Source organism: Panthera uncia, chromosome B4, assembly GCF_023721935.1.
Source record: "Panthera uncia isolate 11264 chromosome B4, Puncia_PCG_1.0, whole genome shotgun sequence".
Lineage (NCBI taxonomy): Eukaryota > Metazoa > Chordata > Mammalia > Carnivora > Felidae > Panthera > Panthera uncia.
The window spans coordinates 132,640,249-132,654,500 of record NC_064809.1 but is presented as its reverse complement, the minus strand read 5'-3'; the positions used below and the strand labels follow the sequence as shown (position 1 = coordinate 132,654,500).

General features: G+C 55.3%; 2 protein-coding genes across 4 annotated transcripts in view; both read left to right on the top strand.

The window, feature by feature from the left end:
• The window catches only part of SCUBE1 (signal peptide, CUB domain and EGF like domain containing 1), a 131,608-nt gene extending 129,150 nt beyond the window's left edge, over positions 1 to 2,458 (top strand). For both annotated transcript variants that reach the window (XM_049626477.1, XM_049626476.1), the window contains one exon: positions 704 to 2,458. In XM_049626477.1, coding sequence (XP_049482434.1) covers positions 704 to 856 — 153 coding nt within the window. In that variant the 3' untranslated portion in view covers positions 857 to 2,458. The remainder of the gene's footprint in view (positions 1 to 703) is intronic.
• The window catches only part of TTLL1 (TTL family tubulin polyglutamylase complex subunit L1), a 267,977-nt gene that overhangs the window by 128,927 nt on the left and 124,798 nt on the right, over positions 1 to 14,252 (top strand). The window lies entirely within an intron of this gene.

Here is a 14,252-nt window from a genome sequence, read left to right as displayed (position 1 = left end):
CCTGGGCAGCAAATGTGGCCCAAGTCTCATTGTGACAGCGAGTCCTGGTGCAGGCGGCCTCTGGCCCTCGCTTGCTGCTCAGATCCGCACGGGCCCCGCCCTGAGCGCCGAGGCTCACCCTCCTCCGGTGAAGAGGCTGGTGTGTACACGGGGCTGAGCTCTCAGACCCCAGACTGTGGGCCTCAAAAGCCAGGGCCTCAGCTGCACGTCTTATTTTGGTTTGTTTGGTTTTTTTTTTTAACGTCTATTTATTTTTTAAGAGAGAGAGACAGAGACAGAGGCGTGAGCGCAGGAGGGGCAGAGAGAGACGGGGAGACAGAGTCCAAAGCAGGCTCCAGGCTCTAAGCTGTCAGGACAGAGCCCGACGTGGGGCTCGAACTCACGAACCGCGAGATCATGACCTGAGCCGAAGTCGGACGCTCAACCGACTGAGCCACCCGGGCGTCCCTACCTGGGTTTGGTTTTGCAGAACCCATTTGAAATAAAATATTTTGCATTGCCAAGTCCAAACCAGTAAACCCTTAAATCAAAAAGCAATTCGTGGCAAAGAGAGTCTGTGGGATCCTGAAACACACCGAGCAGTGTAGACTCTTCCTCCTTCCCCCGTCCTCACGGACACCCCACCCCAGACATTGGAGAAGCGAGCGGCGGGGGCCCCCGGCCCCCCACTCGGCCTCACCGCCCGCCTCGCCGTGTCTTGCAGGACAAAAAGCTCATCAAGGCCCTGTTCGACGTGCTGGCACACCCCCAGAACTATTTCAAGTACACAGCCCAGGAGTCCAAGGAGATGTTCCCACGGTCCTTCATCAAGCTGCTGCGCTCCAAAGTGTCCCGATTCCTGCGGCCCTACAAATAATGCCCGTGGAGCCGCCCAGCTTGGGGACGGCCCGGTACCCAGACGGGGAGGGGAGAGTGCCTTCCCTCCACGGCGGAAGCCAAAAGGCGGCTCCACACGCCTCCGCGCCGCCTCGGGAAGTCACCGGGGCACCTGCCCTTCGGAAACACTGACCGGCCCGTGGGGGTGAGACGGCGTCCAAGCAGAGACCCCAGCCCACCGCACCCCTCGGATCGCCCCGTTGGGAAAACACTGCTCGAGGCGGCCTTTCTCCCCCCCCCCCCCCCCCCCTCCGCCGGCTCGATTCCAGGACAGTGCCCTCTCCTGAGCGGCCAGGACGCTCTGTGCCACCACGCGGCCGGGTCCTGGGCAGAGTGCACGTTTCGGGGGTCACGGGTGGCCTCACCCGACGCCTCAAGAGAGAGGGGAGTGTGGCTGCCTCTGTCTCCAGGCAGGCAGGCTCTGAGAGGCCTAATCGGAGACAGGAAGCCAGGCTGTGGAAGGAGGGGTGCGGGAAGGCATCTGGGAAGCTCTGATAAGCCAGTGTCTACACCTGCAAGGCATCCACACCCCGACTCCTCCGGCCTCGGGCCCAGGACGCAGCGCCGTGTGGCGGGGCTCTAAGGATTCTGTGATGGGACAGAAAAGAGCTGCTGGTGGAGGAAACTGTAGATTTGTGCTTTTCCTTGATAGAGCATCTAATTAAGTCCTATATATATATAAATATAAAGATAAATATATATATACTTCTATTTGTGGGTACTTTAGGAAAATGCTCTTTAGTAACTATAAATACGAATTGCAACCCATCTCTTCCCCCACGAGCTGTCGCCGGCATCCCTGAGTGACTCACCCCTCCCCAGGAGCGTGCTGCCCCTGTGTCTGTGGGCCAGGAGCCTCCGGGAAGGGGAGAAGGTAGGAGGGAGCCTGCAGGAAGGGGAGACGGCAGGCTGCTTCTGGACCCACCTGGAGTGCGGATTCTTTGGGCACTGGGCCCCGAGGCTTTGCTGCAGTGTTGCCTTCAGACGGAATGTGGTAGAAGACGGTTTCCCCTTGCCCCCTCTCCTGTGGGTACAGGGGCCCAGCAGTAAACGCAGCAAGGGGCGTGTGGCTGGCCCTGAGGCGTGACCTTGGCATCCATACTGTGGCCGCGTGCCACAGGGAAGTGAGCCCTTTCCCACGGGAGCACGGGCCACCACGCGACGCCTCCGAGGGCAGGAGCCCACCCCTCCGTCCCACCCGTCCGGGGAGGGCAGGTGGCCAGTGTCGGGAGGCCTGGCCCCGAGAGCAGCCTTCCTTCCTCTGCGACACGCCGTGTCCCTCGTGGAGTCCGTCCTTAAAGAAGAAAAGTCCGGAGTCTGACCAGGGTGCACGGTACGCCCCTCAGCCGGGAAGCCAGAAAAGCCCCCCAACGCGCTGAGTCCTTGCCCGCTGGCTGCCGCTGTGGGACACGCATAGGAAGTGGTCTGTATGTTTAGGGTTAACAAACACTCAAAATTCCAAGACACACGGGAGAGTCTGAAAGCTGAACTCCAGTCACCCATCCCAAGTGCCTCTAGACGCCTCCTCCTGCCCCCACACGCCAGGGAGCGTGGCGCGGATGGCGAAGCCCGAGGGCAGGCGAGCGGGCCGATGACAGGCCCCCAGGGGGGCCGATGACAAGGCAGGCCACACGATGGGCTCCGAGCTCAGGGGCCAGCCACCGCCTCCGCCCACATCAGCAACGGTGAGTCCCCAGCTCGAGCGGCACTCCCTCCAGCGCCGGCTACGCCCAAGTCCACCTTGGGGTGGGAGGGGGCTGCATCTGGCGGCCAGGTCAGTGTCCGTCGGGAGCCCCCCTGGGCCAGCACCGCCCTCCCCCGGTCACGGTCCTCTCCAGAAAGAGGCCCGCCCGCCCTCCCAAGCCGTTGCTCAGGCCCAGAAATTAGACGGGTGTCGTCCAGAATGGGCCTCCGGCCACAACCTCCCCAGAGGGGGGGGGCGGGGAGCATTTTCTTAATGCTCTCAAAACAGAGAGGACCTCTCTCCGACTCCTGCTGCTGCCCCGCTCGGTGGCTTCTGGCAGTTGCCACCTGCAAACCCCACGAGTCCACCAGCCCTTCCAGTGGGAGGCCACCCACGTTCCGCGGCATTCCCCACCGCTGTGGTCAGACCTGCCCGGCGTCCCCCCGACACGGCAGGACGGATGCGGGGCCCCTAGCCCTTCACATGGACAGGGTCGCCGGCAACCCCAGTTGGCCAGCTGCCTACCGTTCAGCCCTCCCGCCCCGGTCCAAGTGCCCCCCCCCACACACACACCATCAGGGCTAGACGTCCGGGCATGGGGTCAGCCCTCAGCCCCACACTGGGAAACTTGAGGGTCCCACCTGTTAAAGCCAGAGCCATCCCCGGTCCGCAGAGCCTGATGGTCCTGGGAGAGCTCCCCGGGCAACAAAGCATGCGTGTCCGTGCATCCGTGTTCCGGAAGCTGGCGGCAGATTGGTGCCGAAGTGCTGGCAGAGAGAGAGAGGAAGGACCGAGCCCAGGTGGGGCGGGTGCCCCGCGTGAGTCCTGAAGAACGGGTTCCAAGGACGAGGGTGCGGGAGTCCCGGGCTGCCCGAGGGAGACTGGAGACGTGCAGGGGCTGAGCCAGAAGGAGCGCCCCACTCGCGGATGGGACATCGGCCTCGAGCAGCCCCCACCGCAGCCCCATCCCAGCCACCGCCGCCCCTCGCCCGGCAAGGACCCTCGGCGTCTGGCCGGTCGATAAACCCCAAGGAAAAGAGCTAAGGAACAAGCTTCTGGAAACAAAAGCTTGCCCAGCTGGCCAGGACTGAAAGCAGCTGCCAAGGCCTGGGGCCTGGCATTGGGGTGACCAGGGAAGCGCCCCAAGGTGCCCCTGCAGCGGGTGACCGGCGGACGGCGGTCAGGTGGGACCCAGGAGCGGCGGACCTGAGGAAGCCCCTTTGCCCCGCACCTCTGGCGTCTCCTGGCTCTCTGCTTCTGAGGAGACACACCAAGGAAAGGAAGAGAACCTGCCCCGAGGTTCAGGGGCCGGCTGGGCCCTCAGCGAGTGAACGCTGGGGTCACCTCGTCTGCCTCCCCGAATCAGGCAGCCCTCTTGCCTGAGCCAGAGCCTTGTAGCTGTGGCCTTGTGCCGGCCTCTCTCCTCCCCTTAGTCTAAGACTCTGCCCCTGCCCCTCGCCCCCGCTGGTGGCATTTGCCAGTGGTGGTGACCTTGCTCGGGCTCCCCGGGGTCAGCCTTTGCCAGCCCCTCCTCACCTCTGTGGTGACAGAGTCCAGGAGGCCGTGGGGCCCGAGATGGTGGCCTCAGACAGCTTTCCCTCCTGCCATCCGTTGGTTTGGGACACGTAGGTAAACTGCGACCCGGGCCAAAAAGTCACCAGAGAGCAATGGCCCCAAGAGGCCGATTCTGAAAGCCCGAAGAGAACCTCTTGCCTCCAGCCTGTGTCCTACCCGAACCCTCACTCTCCCAGGGACGCGGCCAACATCACCCATTTTCCACCAAAGAGGCCCCCAGCCTGCTGGAGCTGGAGTGCCTGCCTCTGTGACATCTTGGGGGTTGAATAATCATTCACTACCACCCCCAGCAGGAAAAGAAGATACTGAGCTAGGTTAAGTCGTTTAGCAAACGTTTGCTGCACAGCCGTGGGGCTGCTGGCAGGATCCCCTGGAAAGTCCCTCTTGGTCACAGAGATAAAGGTGACTCAGGCTGGCCCGGGGGTGGCCAGACCCCGGCGTTCCTTCCGGAGAAGGCAGTCCCTCCCTCCAGCACCTCCCGCTACCCTAGGTGGGGGGTGGAGAGTGTCGGCAGGAGAGCAGAGCAGAGCAGGGGTCACCCAGGGAGTCCAAAAGTCCGTGTCCCAAAGGAGAAGCTGTCGCCAGCCCGGCCTCACGACATGGCTGCTCTTCTCCACCAGCAGAGAGAGATACAGAGGAGACCCTGGTCACCACGCACGGGACAGCGGGCTCCCCCCGCCGCAGCACCAGTGCCCCGCCCAGAACAGTCCATGCTCCAGAAGGGAGGGTCCTTTCTTGTTCCCCCGGGACTCAGCTTGTTTTTACCTCCTCTGCTACACGCCTGGAGATGTCAACCTGGTAAACCGTATCTGTATCGAAGCCCCTTTTCTTCACCAAAGATACACGTGGTGGCAGCTCAGCCCCTTCTGACCAGGGTGACGGTGCCAAGGTGACATCATTCAGGCCAGAGGCAGAAGGGCTGACATTGGAGAGACACCCCTCATCCACACACAGAGCGGACAGCTCGATCCGCCCATGGCTGCCTCCCCTGTCCCCCGCCCCAATCCACCTGCAGGCGCCAGCCTTCCCCCACCCCGGCCCCCCACGCCCCGGGGTAAGTGCTGAGCACCTGCTGTATGCCAGGCACGGGGCCGGAGGCCGCGTCATCCAGGCCGCCTTGCTTCTTGGAGAGGGCATCTCGGAGATGCCACAGGCACGGCCGCCCCTCCCCTCCCGGCCCCCTGCACACATGGCCCCCAGAGAGCAGGACCCCCGAAACTGTACCCCTCAAGTCTCAACGGGAGGCGCTGAAAGGCCTGAGCCCCCCCATAGCCCAGCGAGGTGGGCGGGCCTGACCCTAATCCCCTGCGGAGGCTGAGACTGGGAGGCCCAGGGACGCGCCCGAGGCGAATGGCTCATAACTGCTAGAAGGGAGAACCAAACCCAAGCCCCTCGAAACCCAAGGTCCGGAATGTCCGTGAAATGTTGCTAACGGTTGTGCAGCTCGGGAAGCGCAGCTGAGGCAGAGCTGGCGGTGGGGAGTTTGGGGGCAGGGATGGAGGGCAGGGAGGTGGAGGGCGGGGGCACGCAGCGACCTTCCCTCCCTCTGGAGCTGAAAACTCAGAGGAAGACCGGCTTCCGCCCCCTCCCCCGCGTGGACAGGTCCCTTCCCCCACAGGGCAGGCGCGGAGTGGCCCCCAACCCCGGAGAGGTCCCCTTGCAGGTTCCGGCACACGAACATTAAAGAATGCGGGTGTCCCTCAAAAACAGCGTGCTGAAAAGTAGGGGCCAAAAAAGAAAGCTCGCCGATGCCTCCCAAGTACTTTGTCGTGCGGTTCAGAGGCCCCGTAGATCCCCGGGGAAGGTCTTAATCCGCAGAGATCAGAACCAGTCTGAGCAGACCCAGTCCGTCCCGGCTCGTGGAACAGGACCTCTGAACAGCCCCCGGGGGGCCCTGTTCCCCCAGCCTCCGCTCGGGGTCCTGGGAAGGCCCAGGCAATCACTCTGCCTACAAGAGTGGCCAAATACCAACGCAACCGTGTTTTTTCCCTTTAGTTGCCCCCGGTAGTCAAGGTTTTGTTTTCTCCATCACGTTCATACGTATGCATGTAATTAACCATTTGTGGAAATCACTTTAATAATAAACAGGAAATGAACCTACATGTTGGTCCTTTCCCTCATTCATCAGAGGTCATCCAGAGGGGGAAGGAAGGGAACTGGAATCAGAAAAAAAAGTTTTTTTCCCAGACACTCCTTGGCTGTTGTTGGGGGCTAAGAGTGAAGGAGCTAAGGTAAGCTTCTGGAAGGCAAAGCAGTGGGTTTGAGATCTGCATGTTAAGAGCACCCGAAGTCAGGGAACTGACATGTTCCTAAATGAGCGGCCAGGAGGTAAAATTTCTGTGTCTCGAATTCCACTGCTCCTCATGACTCGTAGTGTGAAAAAGGAGATGTTCCTCTACACTGAGGCTTTTTTTTTTTAACATTTATTCATTTTTGAGAGACAGACAAAGCTCGATTGGGGGAGGGGCAGAGAGAGGAGGAGACACAGAATCCGAAGCAGGCTCCAGGCTCCGAGCTGTCAGCACAGAGCCGGATGCGGGATTCGAACCCACAAACCGCGAGATCATGACCTGAGCCGGTCAGACACTTAACCGACTGAGCCACCCAGGCGTCCCTATGCTGCAGCTTTAATCTTGGAGTCACGGTCCCTATGGGAACCCCCAAAATTAGATGCACAATCGATGCTGTGTGTGCTCACATACACATGCATGTGTTTCTCTGGGAATATGACCCACGGCTTTCGTTAGCTTCTCAAAGAAATCCAGAACCCCAAAGAGACTGATAACCATTACTCTCTTCGATAATCTGGAGAATCGTCTGGCATCATGCACTCAACGGGAGAAAAAACAATCTCATAAATGATACTAATATTCCAAATAAGTGACAGTAAATAGCAAGGTTGTTTTGCTTGTTTGGTTGGTTGCTTGGTTTTTTGTTTTGTTTTGTTTTGTTGGTTTCACACAATAATTTAAAAGTCTAAGGAGATTTCTGGAATATAGCCAAAAGAACTGAAAGCAGGGTCTCAAAGATAAATTTGTATACCCATATTCACAGCAGCATGACTCACAATCGTCAGCAGATAGAGGCAACCCAAGTCCCCATCAACAGGAACATCAGTGCTCCTTTAGGAACATGTTAGGATAAACCACACATGGTCCATCCATCGGAATAGGATTCAGCCTTAAAAAGGAGAGAAGCCCCGGGGCACTTGGGTGGCTCAGTTGGTCAAGCACCAGACCCTCAGTTTCAGCTCAGGTCATGATCCCAGGGTCATGGGATCGGGCTTGTGAGTGTAGAGCCTGCTTGGGATTCTCTCTCTCTCTCTCTCTCTCTCTCGCTCTCGCTCTCTCTCTCTCTCTTTCTCTCTGCTCCGGTCCCCGACTCGCACACGTGCACGCTCTCTAAAATATAAAAAAAGAAATAAAGAAAAAAGCAATAGGTATTTGGATTTGGTCTTTGTCCCAACTCATGGCATACACCTCCTAAAACCCTCAGAGCCCCCAGTGTGATGTCTTTTGCAAGCTAATGAAGGACTAGGGGCTGGGGTCCCTGGATGAGCTGGTCACTGGTCACTGGTCACTGGAAAGACTGTGTAGAGGGTTGGAACTTTGAGCTCCACCCCCTGACCTATGGCCAATGATTCAATCGGTTGTGGCTACGTAATGAAACCTCTAAAGAACCCCCCCAAGAAGGAGGTTCAGAGAGCCTCCAGGTTGGCGGCCATGCAGAGGTGCCGTGAGGGTGGTACAACCCACACACCCCTTCCCCCATAGGCTGTGCCTTACCATCTCCTCCAGCTGGCTGTGCCTGAGCTGTATCCTTTATCCAAAGCCAGTGGTAGTAAGGAAAGCACCGTGAGCCATTCTAGCAAATTATCAAACCCCAGGAGGAGGTCATGGGAATGCCCTGAATTTATAGCAGCTTGGTCAGAAGCACGGGTGACCCCCTGGGACGTGGGTCCGGGGTGTCAGGTGGGGGCAGCCTTGGGGACTGAGCCCTTCACCTGTGGGGTCTGTGCTAGCTCCCGGTAGACCGTGTCAGAATCAAACTGAATTAGAGGCAGGTGGAGAATTGGTTGGTGGGGGGCAAAAAACACACACATTTGGTGTCAAACATGTGAGTAAAAACAGTTCAAGTCTAAACAAAACAAAATACCACAATGTGGAGTGAAAAAAAGCTTCCCAAGTTAATAACACCATATCTTCAATCTCAAAAACAAGCAAAACCGAACCATATATTGCTTAAGTAAACATAACACGCACATGTGAGGAAGGAGTATTTTTTTTTTAACGTTTATTTGTTTTAGAAAGACAGGGCACGAGTGGGGGAAAGGCAGAGAGAGGGAGGCACAGAATCTGAAGCAGGTTCCAGACTCCGAGCTGTCAGCACAGAGCCCGACGCGGGGCTCGAACCCAAGAACCCTGAGACCATGACCTGAGCTGCAGTCAGACGCTCAACCGATTGGGCCACCCAGGCGCCCCTGGAAGGAATAGTTTAAAGCATGGAAGTCACAAACATCCCTTCCAGAACAAGGATCTCCCTTCCAGGAGAAGGAAGGGAAAATCACGACGGAGAAAAAGCACCACACCCTTGTTGCTTGACAACTTCCGCAGGGTTTCCCTTCTCGCTTTATTTGTACTATTTTATGGGCAAACAAAGGGAAAGTGTGGGTTTGAACACATGTCCTTCGGAAACTACCAGCCTGCAATCTCCTTGCGGGCTCCCCGCCCCCCCCCACTCCCCCCACCTCCTCACTCCCTCACCTCCCCACCCCCCACCCCAGCAGGGAAGCCAACCTCTGCCTCTTTGGTTGAGCAACAGGTGAAGTCCTTGTCTTGGGTTTAGGCTCCAGGGTGTATGAAAAACCCGTGTTCTACAAGGACCCTCAGCACAGCCCATGGCAGGAGAAGATTGCAGGGACCAAAGGTCACCCCGGGGCTTGCAATTTTCGGGATAGAAATTCCTTTTTCCTCTCCTTCCTTCTTCCTAGGGGCGAGGGGAGCAGAGGCGGGATTCGGTGTCAATCAATTTGCACATTCAGTGCCTCCTGAAAGGGGGCGCCACTTCGGATGCTACCCAAACGATGAGTTGGAATTGAGGGGAGCGGAGGGCGAGGGCCCCCAGGCGGAAGGGGCAGAGCAACCCCCCCACCCAGCAGAGGCTGTGCGACCCACTGCAAGAGCTGGAGGGCGCCAGAGGCGCAGGACTCAAAGAGCGAGGGAGAAGGTGCTGCCAGGAGGTCCCATGAGGGGCTGGGCTTTTACTCCTGGGCACTGGGGAACCACACGAGGTTTCAAGTAGAGACCCGATGCCATCGGGTTTGCATCTGGGGAAGGGAAGGCAAAACAGGCCTGCCCTGTCAGAGGGACGGGTCAGCCACGTTCACAGGACGTGACCATGGTGCGAGAGAAACACAGACACGCAGGCTCCCTCTCCCAGTGGGAATGACCTCTGGGAGGATGCGGCCAGAGCTGCTACAACTATTCTATCACTACAAGGGGACAGCCCATCGGAGAGGAAAGCCAGTGCACAGAAGAGCAGAGCTGAGGGACAAGATAGGAAAACCGGATCCCTGCGATGCTTGTGTGCGCCTAGATCAAGCTGGACCTGAAGCCTGTCTGAACACCTGTGTGAAGTGTCATATGGCAGTTCTGGCTGGCATAACAAAACACCACAGACTGCGTAGCTCAAACGACAGAAATTTATCTTCTGGAGTCTGGGAGGTCCAAGATCAAGGGGTCAACCCGTTTGGTTCTTACTAAGAGTCCTTTTCCTGGCTTCTCACTGTGTCCTCACTTGGCAGAGACAGCACTCTGATATCTATTCCTTTTCTTGTAAGGGCATCAGCCCTATCCCATCAGGACCCCACTCTTGCAACCTCATGTAATGTTTATCTTCTCACAGGCCCTTTCTCCAAATACAGTCAGAATTCAACATCTGAATTTGGGTAGACACAGTCAGGCCATAACATTGTATGGGCCAATAAATACCCTTTATCTTTGGGGTTTTTTTTAATTTTTTTTAACGTTTATTCATTTTTGAGAGACAGAGAGACAGAGCACGAGCAGGGGAGGGGCAGAGAGAGAGGGAGACACAGAATGCAAAGCAGGCTCCAGGCTCCGAGCTGCCAGCACAGAGCCCGACGCCGGGGCTGAAACTCACGAGCTGTGAGATCATGACCTGAGCGGAAGTCAGACACTTAACTGACTGAGCCCCCCAGGCACCCCTAAATACCCTTTATCTTTAAGCCAGTTCGAGCTGGATTTACGTCCCTTGGAGTGGATAAACTCCAGACTTACACGGAGGGGAGGAAGATGTGGTGTCAGGGATGACAGGTGGGTTTTCAGCCAGTGCAACACAGAGTTGCTCATAATATAATTATTAGATGTATGACGTATGCTGGGGCGCCTGGGGGGCTCCGTCGGTTGAGCGTCCGACTTTGGCTCAGGTCACTATCTCGCGGTCCGTGAGTTCGATCCCCACATCGGGCTCTGTGCCGACAGCTCAGAGCCTGGAGCCTGCGTCGGAGTCTGTGTCTCCCTCTCTCTCTGGCCCTCCCCTGCTCGTGCCTGTGCTCTCTCTCCCAAAAATAAATCAACATCGAAGAAAAAGAAAAGAGGTAGGACATATGCTATCTACGTGGGCGTAAGGCTGTAGTGCATGGTCAAAAATATAGCATAGTTCTTATTCGTGATGATCAGGCCAGTGAAGTAGTTTCATTCTTACCCAGTTACAAATAATACTGTGATTCACTGAATATTCAGTGAGGTCCTGCCATCCCTGCCTACCTGCCACCTGAGTTGTGACCTATTCTATAGCTCACAAGGTGCAGGAGGCCAGGGAAAGGACAGGGTCGGCATGCACGAGATGTGCGTGGGAAACCGAGGCTGAGAGGCTCTGCTCTGGATTGTGCAGAGAAGACTGAACACTCCTGCTTTGGCAGTTTGTCTGTCCCTTCTCGTATGGGATGCAGGGTTTTTGTTTATATTTTGTTTAGTAGTATTTTTTCTTTTTTTTTTAATTTTTTAATGTTTATTTATTTTTGAAGGAGAGAGAGAGAGAGAGCGTGAGCGAGGGAGGGGAAGAGAGAGAAGGAGACACAGAATCCGAAGCAAGCTCCAGGCTCTGAGCTGTCAGCACAGACAGGGGGGTCGTGGGGCTCGAACTCACAAGCCGTGAGTTCATGACCTGAGCTGAAGTTCTGAGCTGAACCAACTGAGCCACCCAGGCGCCCCTAAGTAGTACTTTTTCTTATAGTGCAATAAATCTTTTCAGGAGCACGACACTTACAAAAGAGGAGTCCACATTTAATTTAAAATTAAGTCCTGAATCTCCATTTCTCAAAGTTGATTACGTCCTTTCTCTCTTTTTTTTTAAGTTTATTTATTTTGAGAGAGAGAGAGTGAGTGAGCAGGGAAGGGGCAGAGAGGGAGACAGGGAATCCCAAGCATGCTCCGCGCTGTCAGCACAGAGCCCGACGTCAAAGTTGGTTACGAAATAGAAACTTCCACAAAATATTGGGCAACTTTTACCCTCCACCATGGGGGTTGAAAAGATGTCACTAACCACGAGCCACGTCAGATAACACAATTCCAATTCAGAAGCATCCCATCTACTTCAAAAGTTGGGAATTATTTTCGAAGACTGTGCCCCAAAAATGAATCAACACGTGCGGTCACAGAAGCGGGTTGACATGTCACTGCATAAATCATGACTTCATTTAGATCAAATGACTTTTTCTACATTAATTTCACTCATTGTTCCAATTCCAAGTTTTCTCATTCTCCTGTGGGAAGCAAAGCCATCATTCTAGATGCATTGGCCCCACTGGCTGAGGAATTACTCCACAGAGGATGCCGATGTAATATCAAAATCCTAAGATGGTTCCATTTTTTTTTTTTTCCATCCAACTTATGGAATCAAAATGAAGCTTTTGGAAATTTATTCTGTCCAAAGTGACAAGGAGAACGAAGGCAAAAGAAATGCAGATGAAATTGAGTGGCCTTACAATTTGCAGCCCGTTTGTAACTATGTGACACAGGCAGAGAACGACATTCAAGGAACTCACAACGGTCTGAATGCCTTGCTAGAGACAAAAAACAATCTTAGCTTAACAACGGCCAGATCTCCAGGATCCTGTAAGTCTTCCTTAAAAAACATCTGAAAATCCTTTTGGGAACTTCATTTATCTCTATCCTCCCTTCTCCATACAATCAATCACTCTTCACAAGCCCAGCGCAGCTCTTTCTGCCTCCGGGTCCTGTCCCTGTGCTTTAATAAAACCACCTTTTTGCACCGAAACTGTCTCAAGAATTCCTTGACAGTTCTCTCTCCCTGCCCACGTCTCATCACAAAGTAAAAACCCAACATTACAGGGAATGCTACTCAGCTAAGTTCAGTAAAAAAGTTGAACACAGACTGCATTTCTTTTGCAATGATAATACCCATCTAGAGTGTGATGGGCACAGCAGAGAGGGACTAACGTTCCCACTAAATTAAGAACCCCCCCACAGAGCAGAAACGTACTTGGAATCGGGTGTAATGATTTCATCCAAACAGGCTGTAAATTGGATTAGAAATCATAGTTGCCAAAATTGACAAATTTTTTTTTCATAATTAGAATAACTGAACTACAAAATTTGTGTGACAAAGGTGATGGTAGGGGAGTACCTGGGGGGTTCAGTCCATTAAGCGACTGACTCCTGATTCCGGCTGAAGTCATGATCTCACGGTGGTGAGATCAAACACCCTGTAGTCAAGTTGTGCACTGGGTGTGCAGCCTGCTTAAGATTCTCTCTCTCCCTGTCCCTCCCCTGCTCATTCTCTCTCTCAAAAAAAAAAAAAAAAAAAAAAAAAAAAAAGGCAATGGTAGATACAAAACTGTACTCGTACATGGGGGTTTTCTCTGGGCCCCTCAACAAGGGCACTTTGGAAGGGTGAGCCTTGGTACACCACCGTTAAGTGTCCTAGTGACATTTAACGAGTCCTCGGAAATGGTGCATTCTACCCAAATTCGGTTTAAAACTTTTAATCAAAGTATTCGGCCACTGAAGGACCGCCCCCCCCCCCCACAAAAAACCCAAAACAAAAGTCCTGAAGCTTTGTAGCAAATTACGATTGCAAAATTGCAAACAAGGTCATGAAACGTAGCCCTATAAAGCAACAGAAGAACTTGAAAACACAGAACGCTCAAAGAATGATTTTTGAAATTCTGTAATCGCACTTTGAAATACCTCTGAACTACCTCCACTTGTTTAAAAACAAAACACCCTCCCTTGCTCATACTCTGTCTCAAAAATAAATAAAAACATTAATTTTTTTTTTTTTTTAAAGGGGCGCCTGGGTGGCTCAGTAGGTTAAGCGTCTGACTTCGGCTCAGGTCCTGATCTCACGGTCCGTGGGTTTGAGCCCCGCGTCGGGCTCTGTGCTGACAGCTCGGAGCCCGGAACCTGTTTCAGATTCTGTGTCTCCCTCTCTCTCTGCCCCTCCCCTGCTCATACTCGGTCTCTCTGTCTCAAAAATAAATAAAAACATTTAAAAAAATTTTTTAAAACAAAACAAACAAAAAAACCCTCTGAGTTTAACTGAATAAATTTACATGTTGAATCCACACTACGGGTATCGAAGCGCCACTACGCGGCAGCACCGAACTCCGGTGAAGCCTTCCAAAGAACCCGAGACCCCCTCCCACCCCCGGGGTCTGCGAGCCTTCCAAGCGGAGTGGGCGCCGGGCCCGGCCCCGACTCCAGGCCTCAGTTTCCTTTTCGGACGGTGCCTGGAGTCTCTTCCGCTTCCGACCGCGTGGAAGCCGCACGGCCTCGCTCCCGGCATGCCCCGGGGCAGCCGCGGGGCGAGAGAGAAAACACCGCCCCCAGCAGACGCGCGTGCGCACTCGCCGGCAGCACCGAGCCCCCCCCCCCAACGCGCCCCGCGCCCGCGTCCCCCCACCACCCCCGCCCCGCCCGCGTCCTCGCCGCGCAAGCCCGCGCGTTCACGCACTCGCGCACGCGCCCCTCGGTCGGCCGGGCGGCCGGGCCCCGGGTCCGGCTCCCGGAGCTTCAGCCCCCGGCGGCCCGCGGCGAGCCGGCGCCGGGCGGGCGGTGGGCGGGGGCCGCGG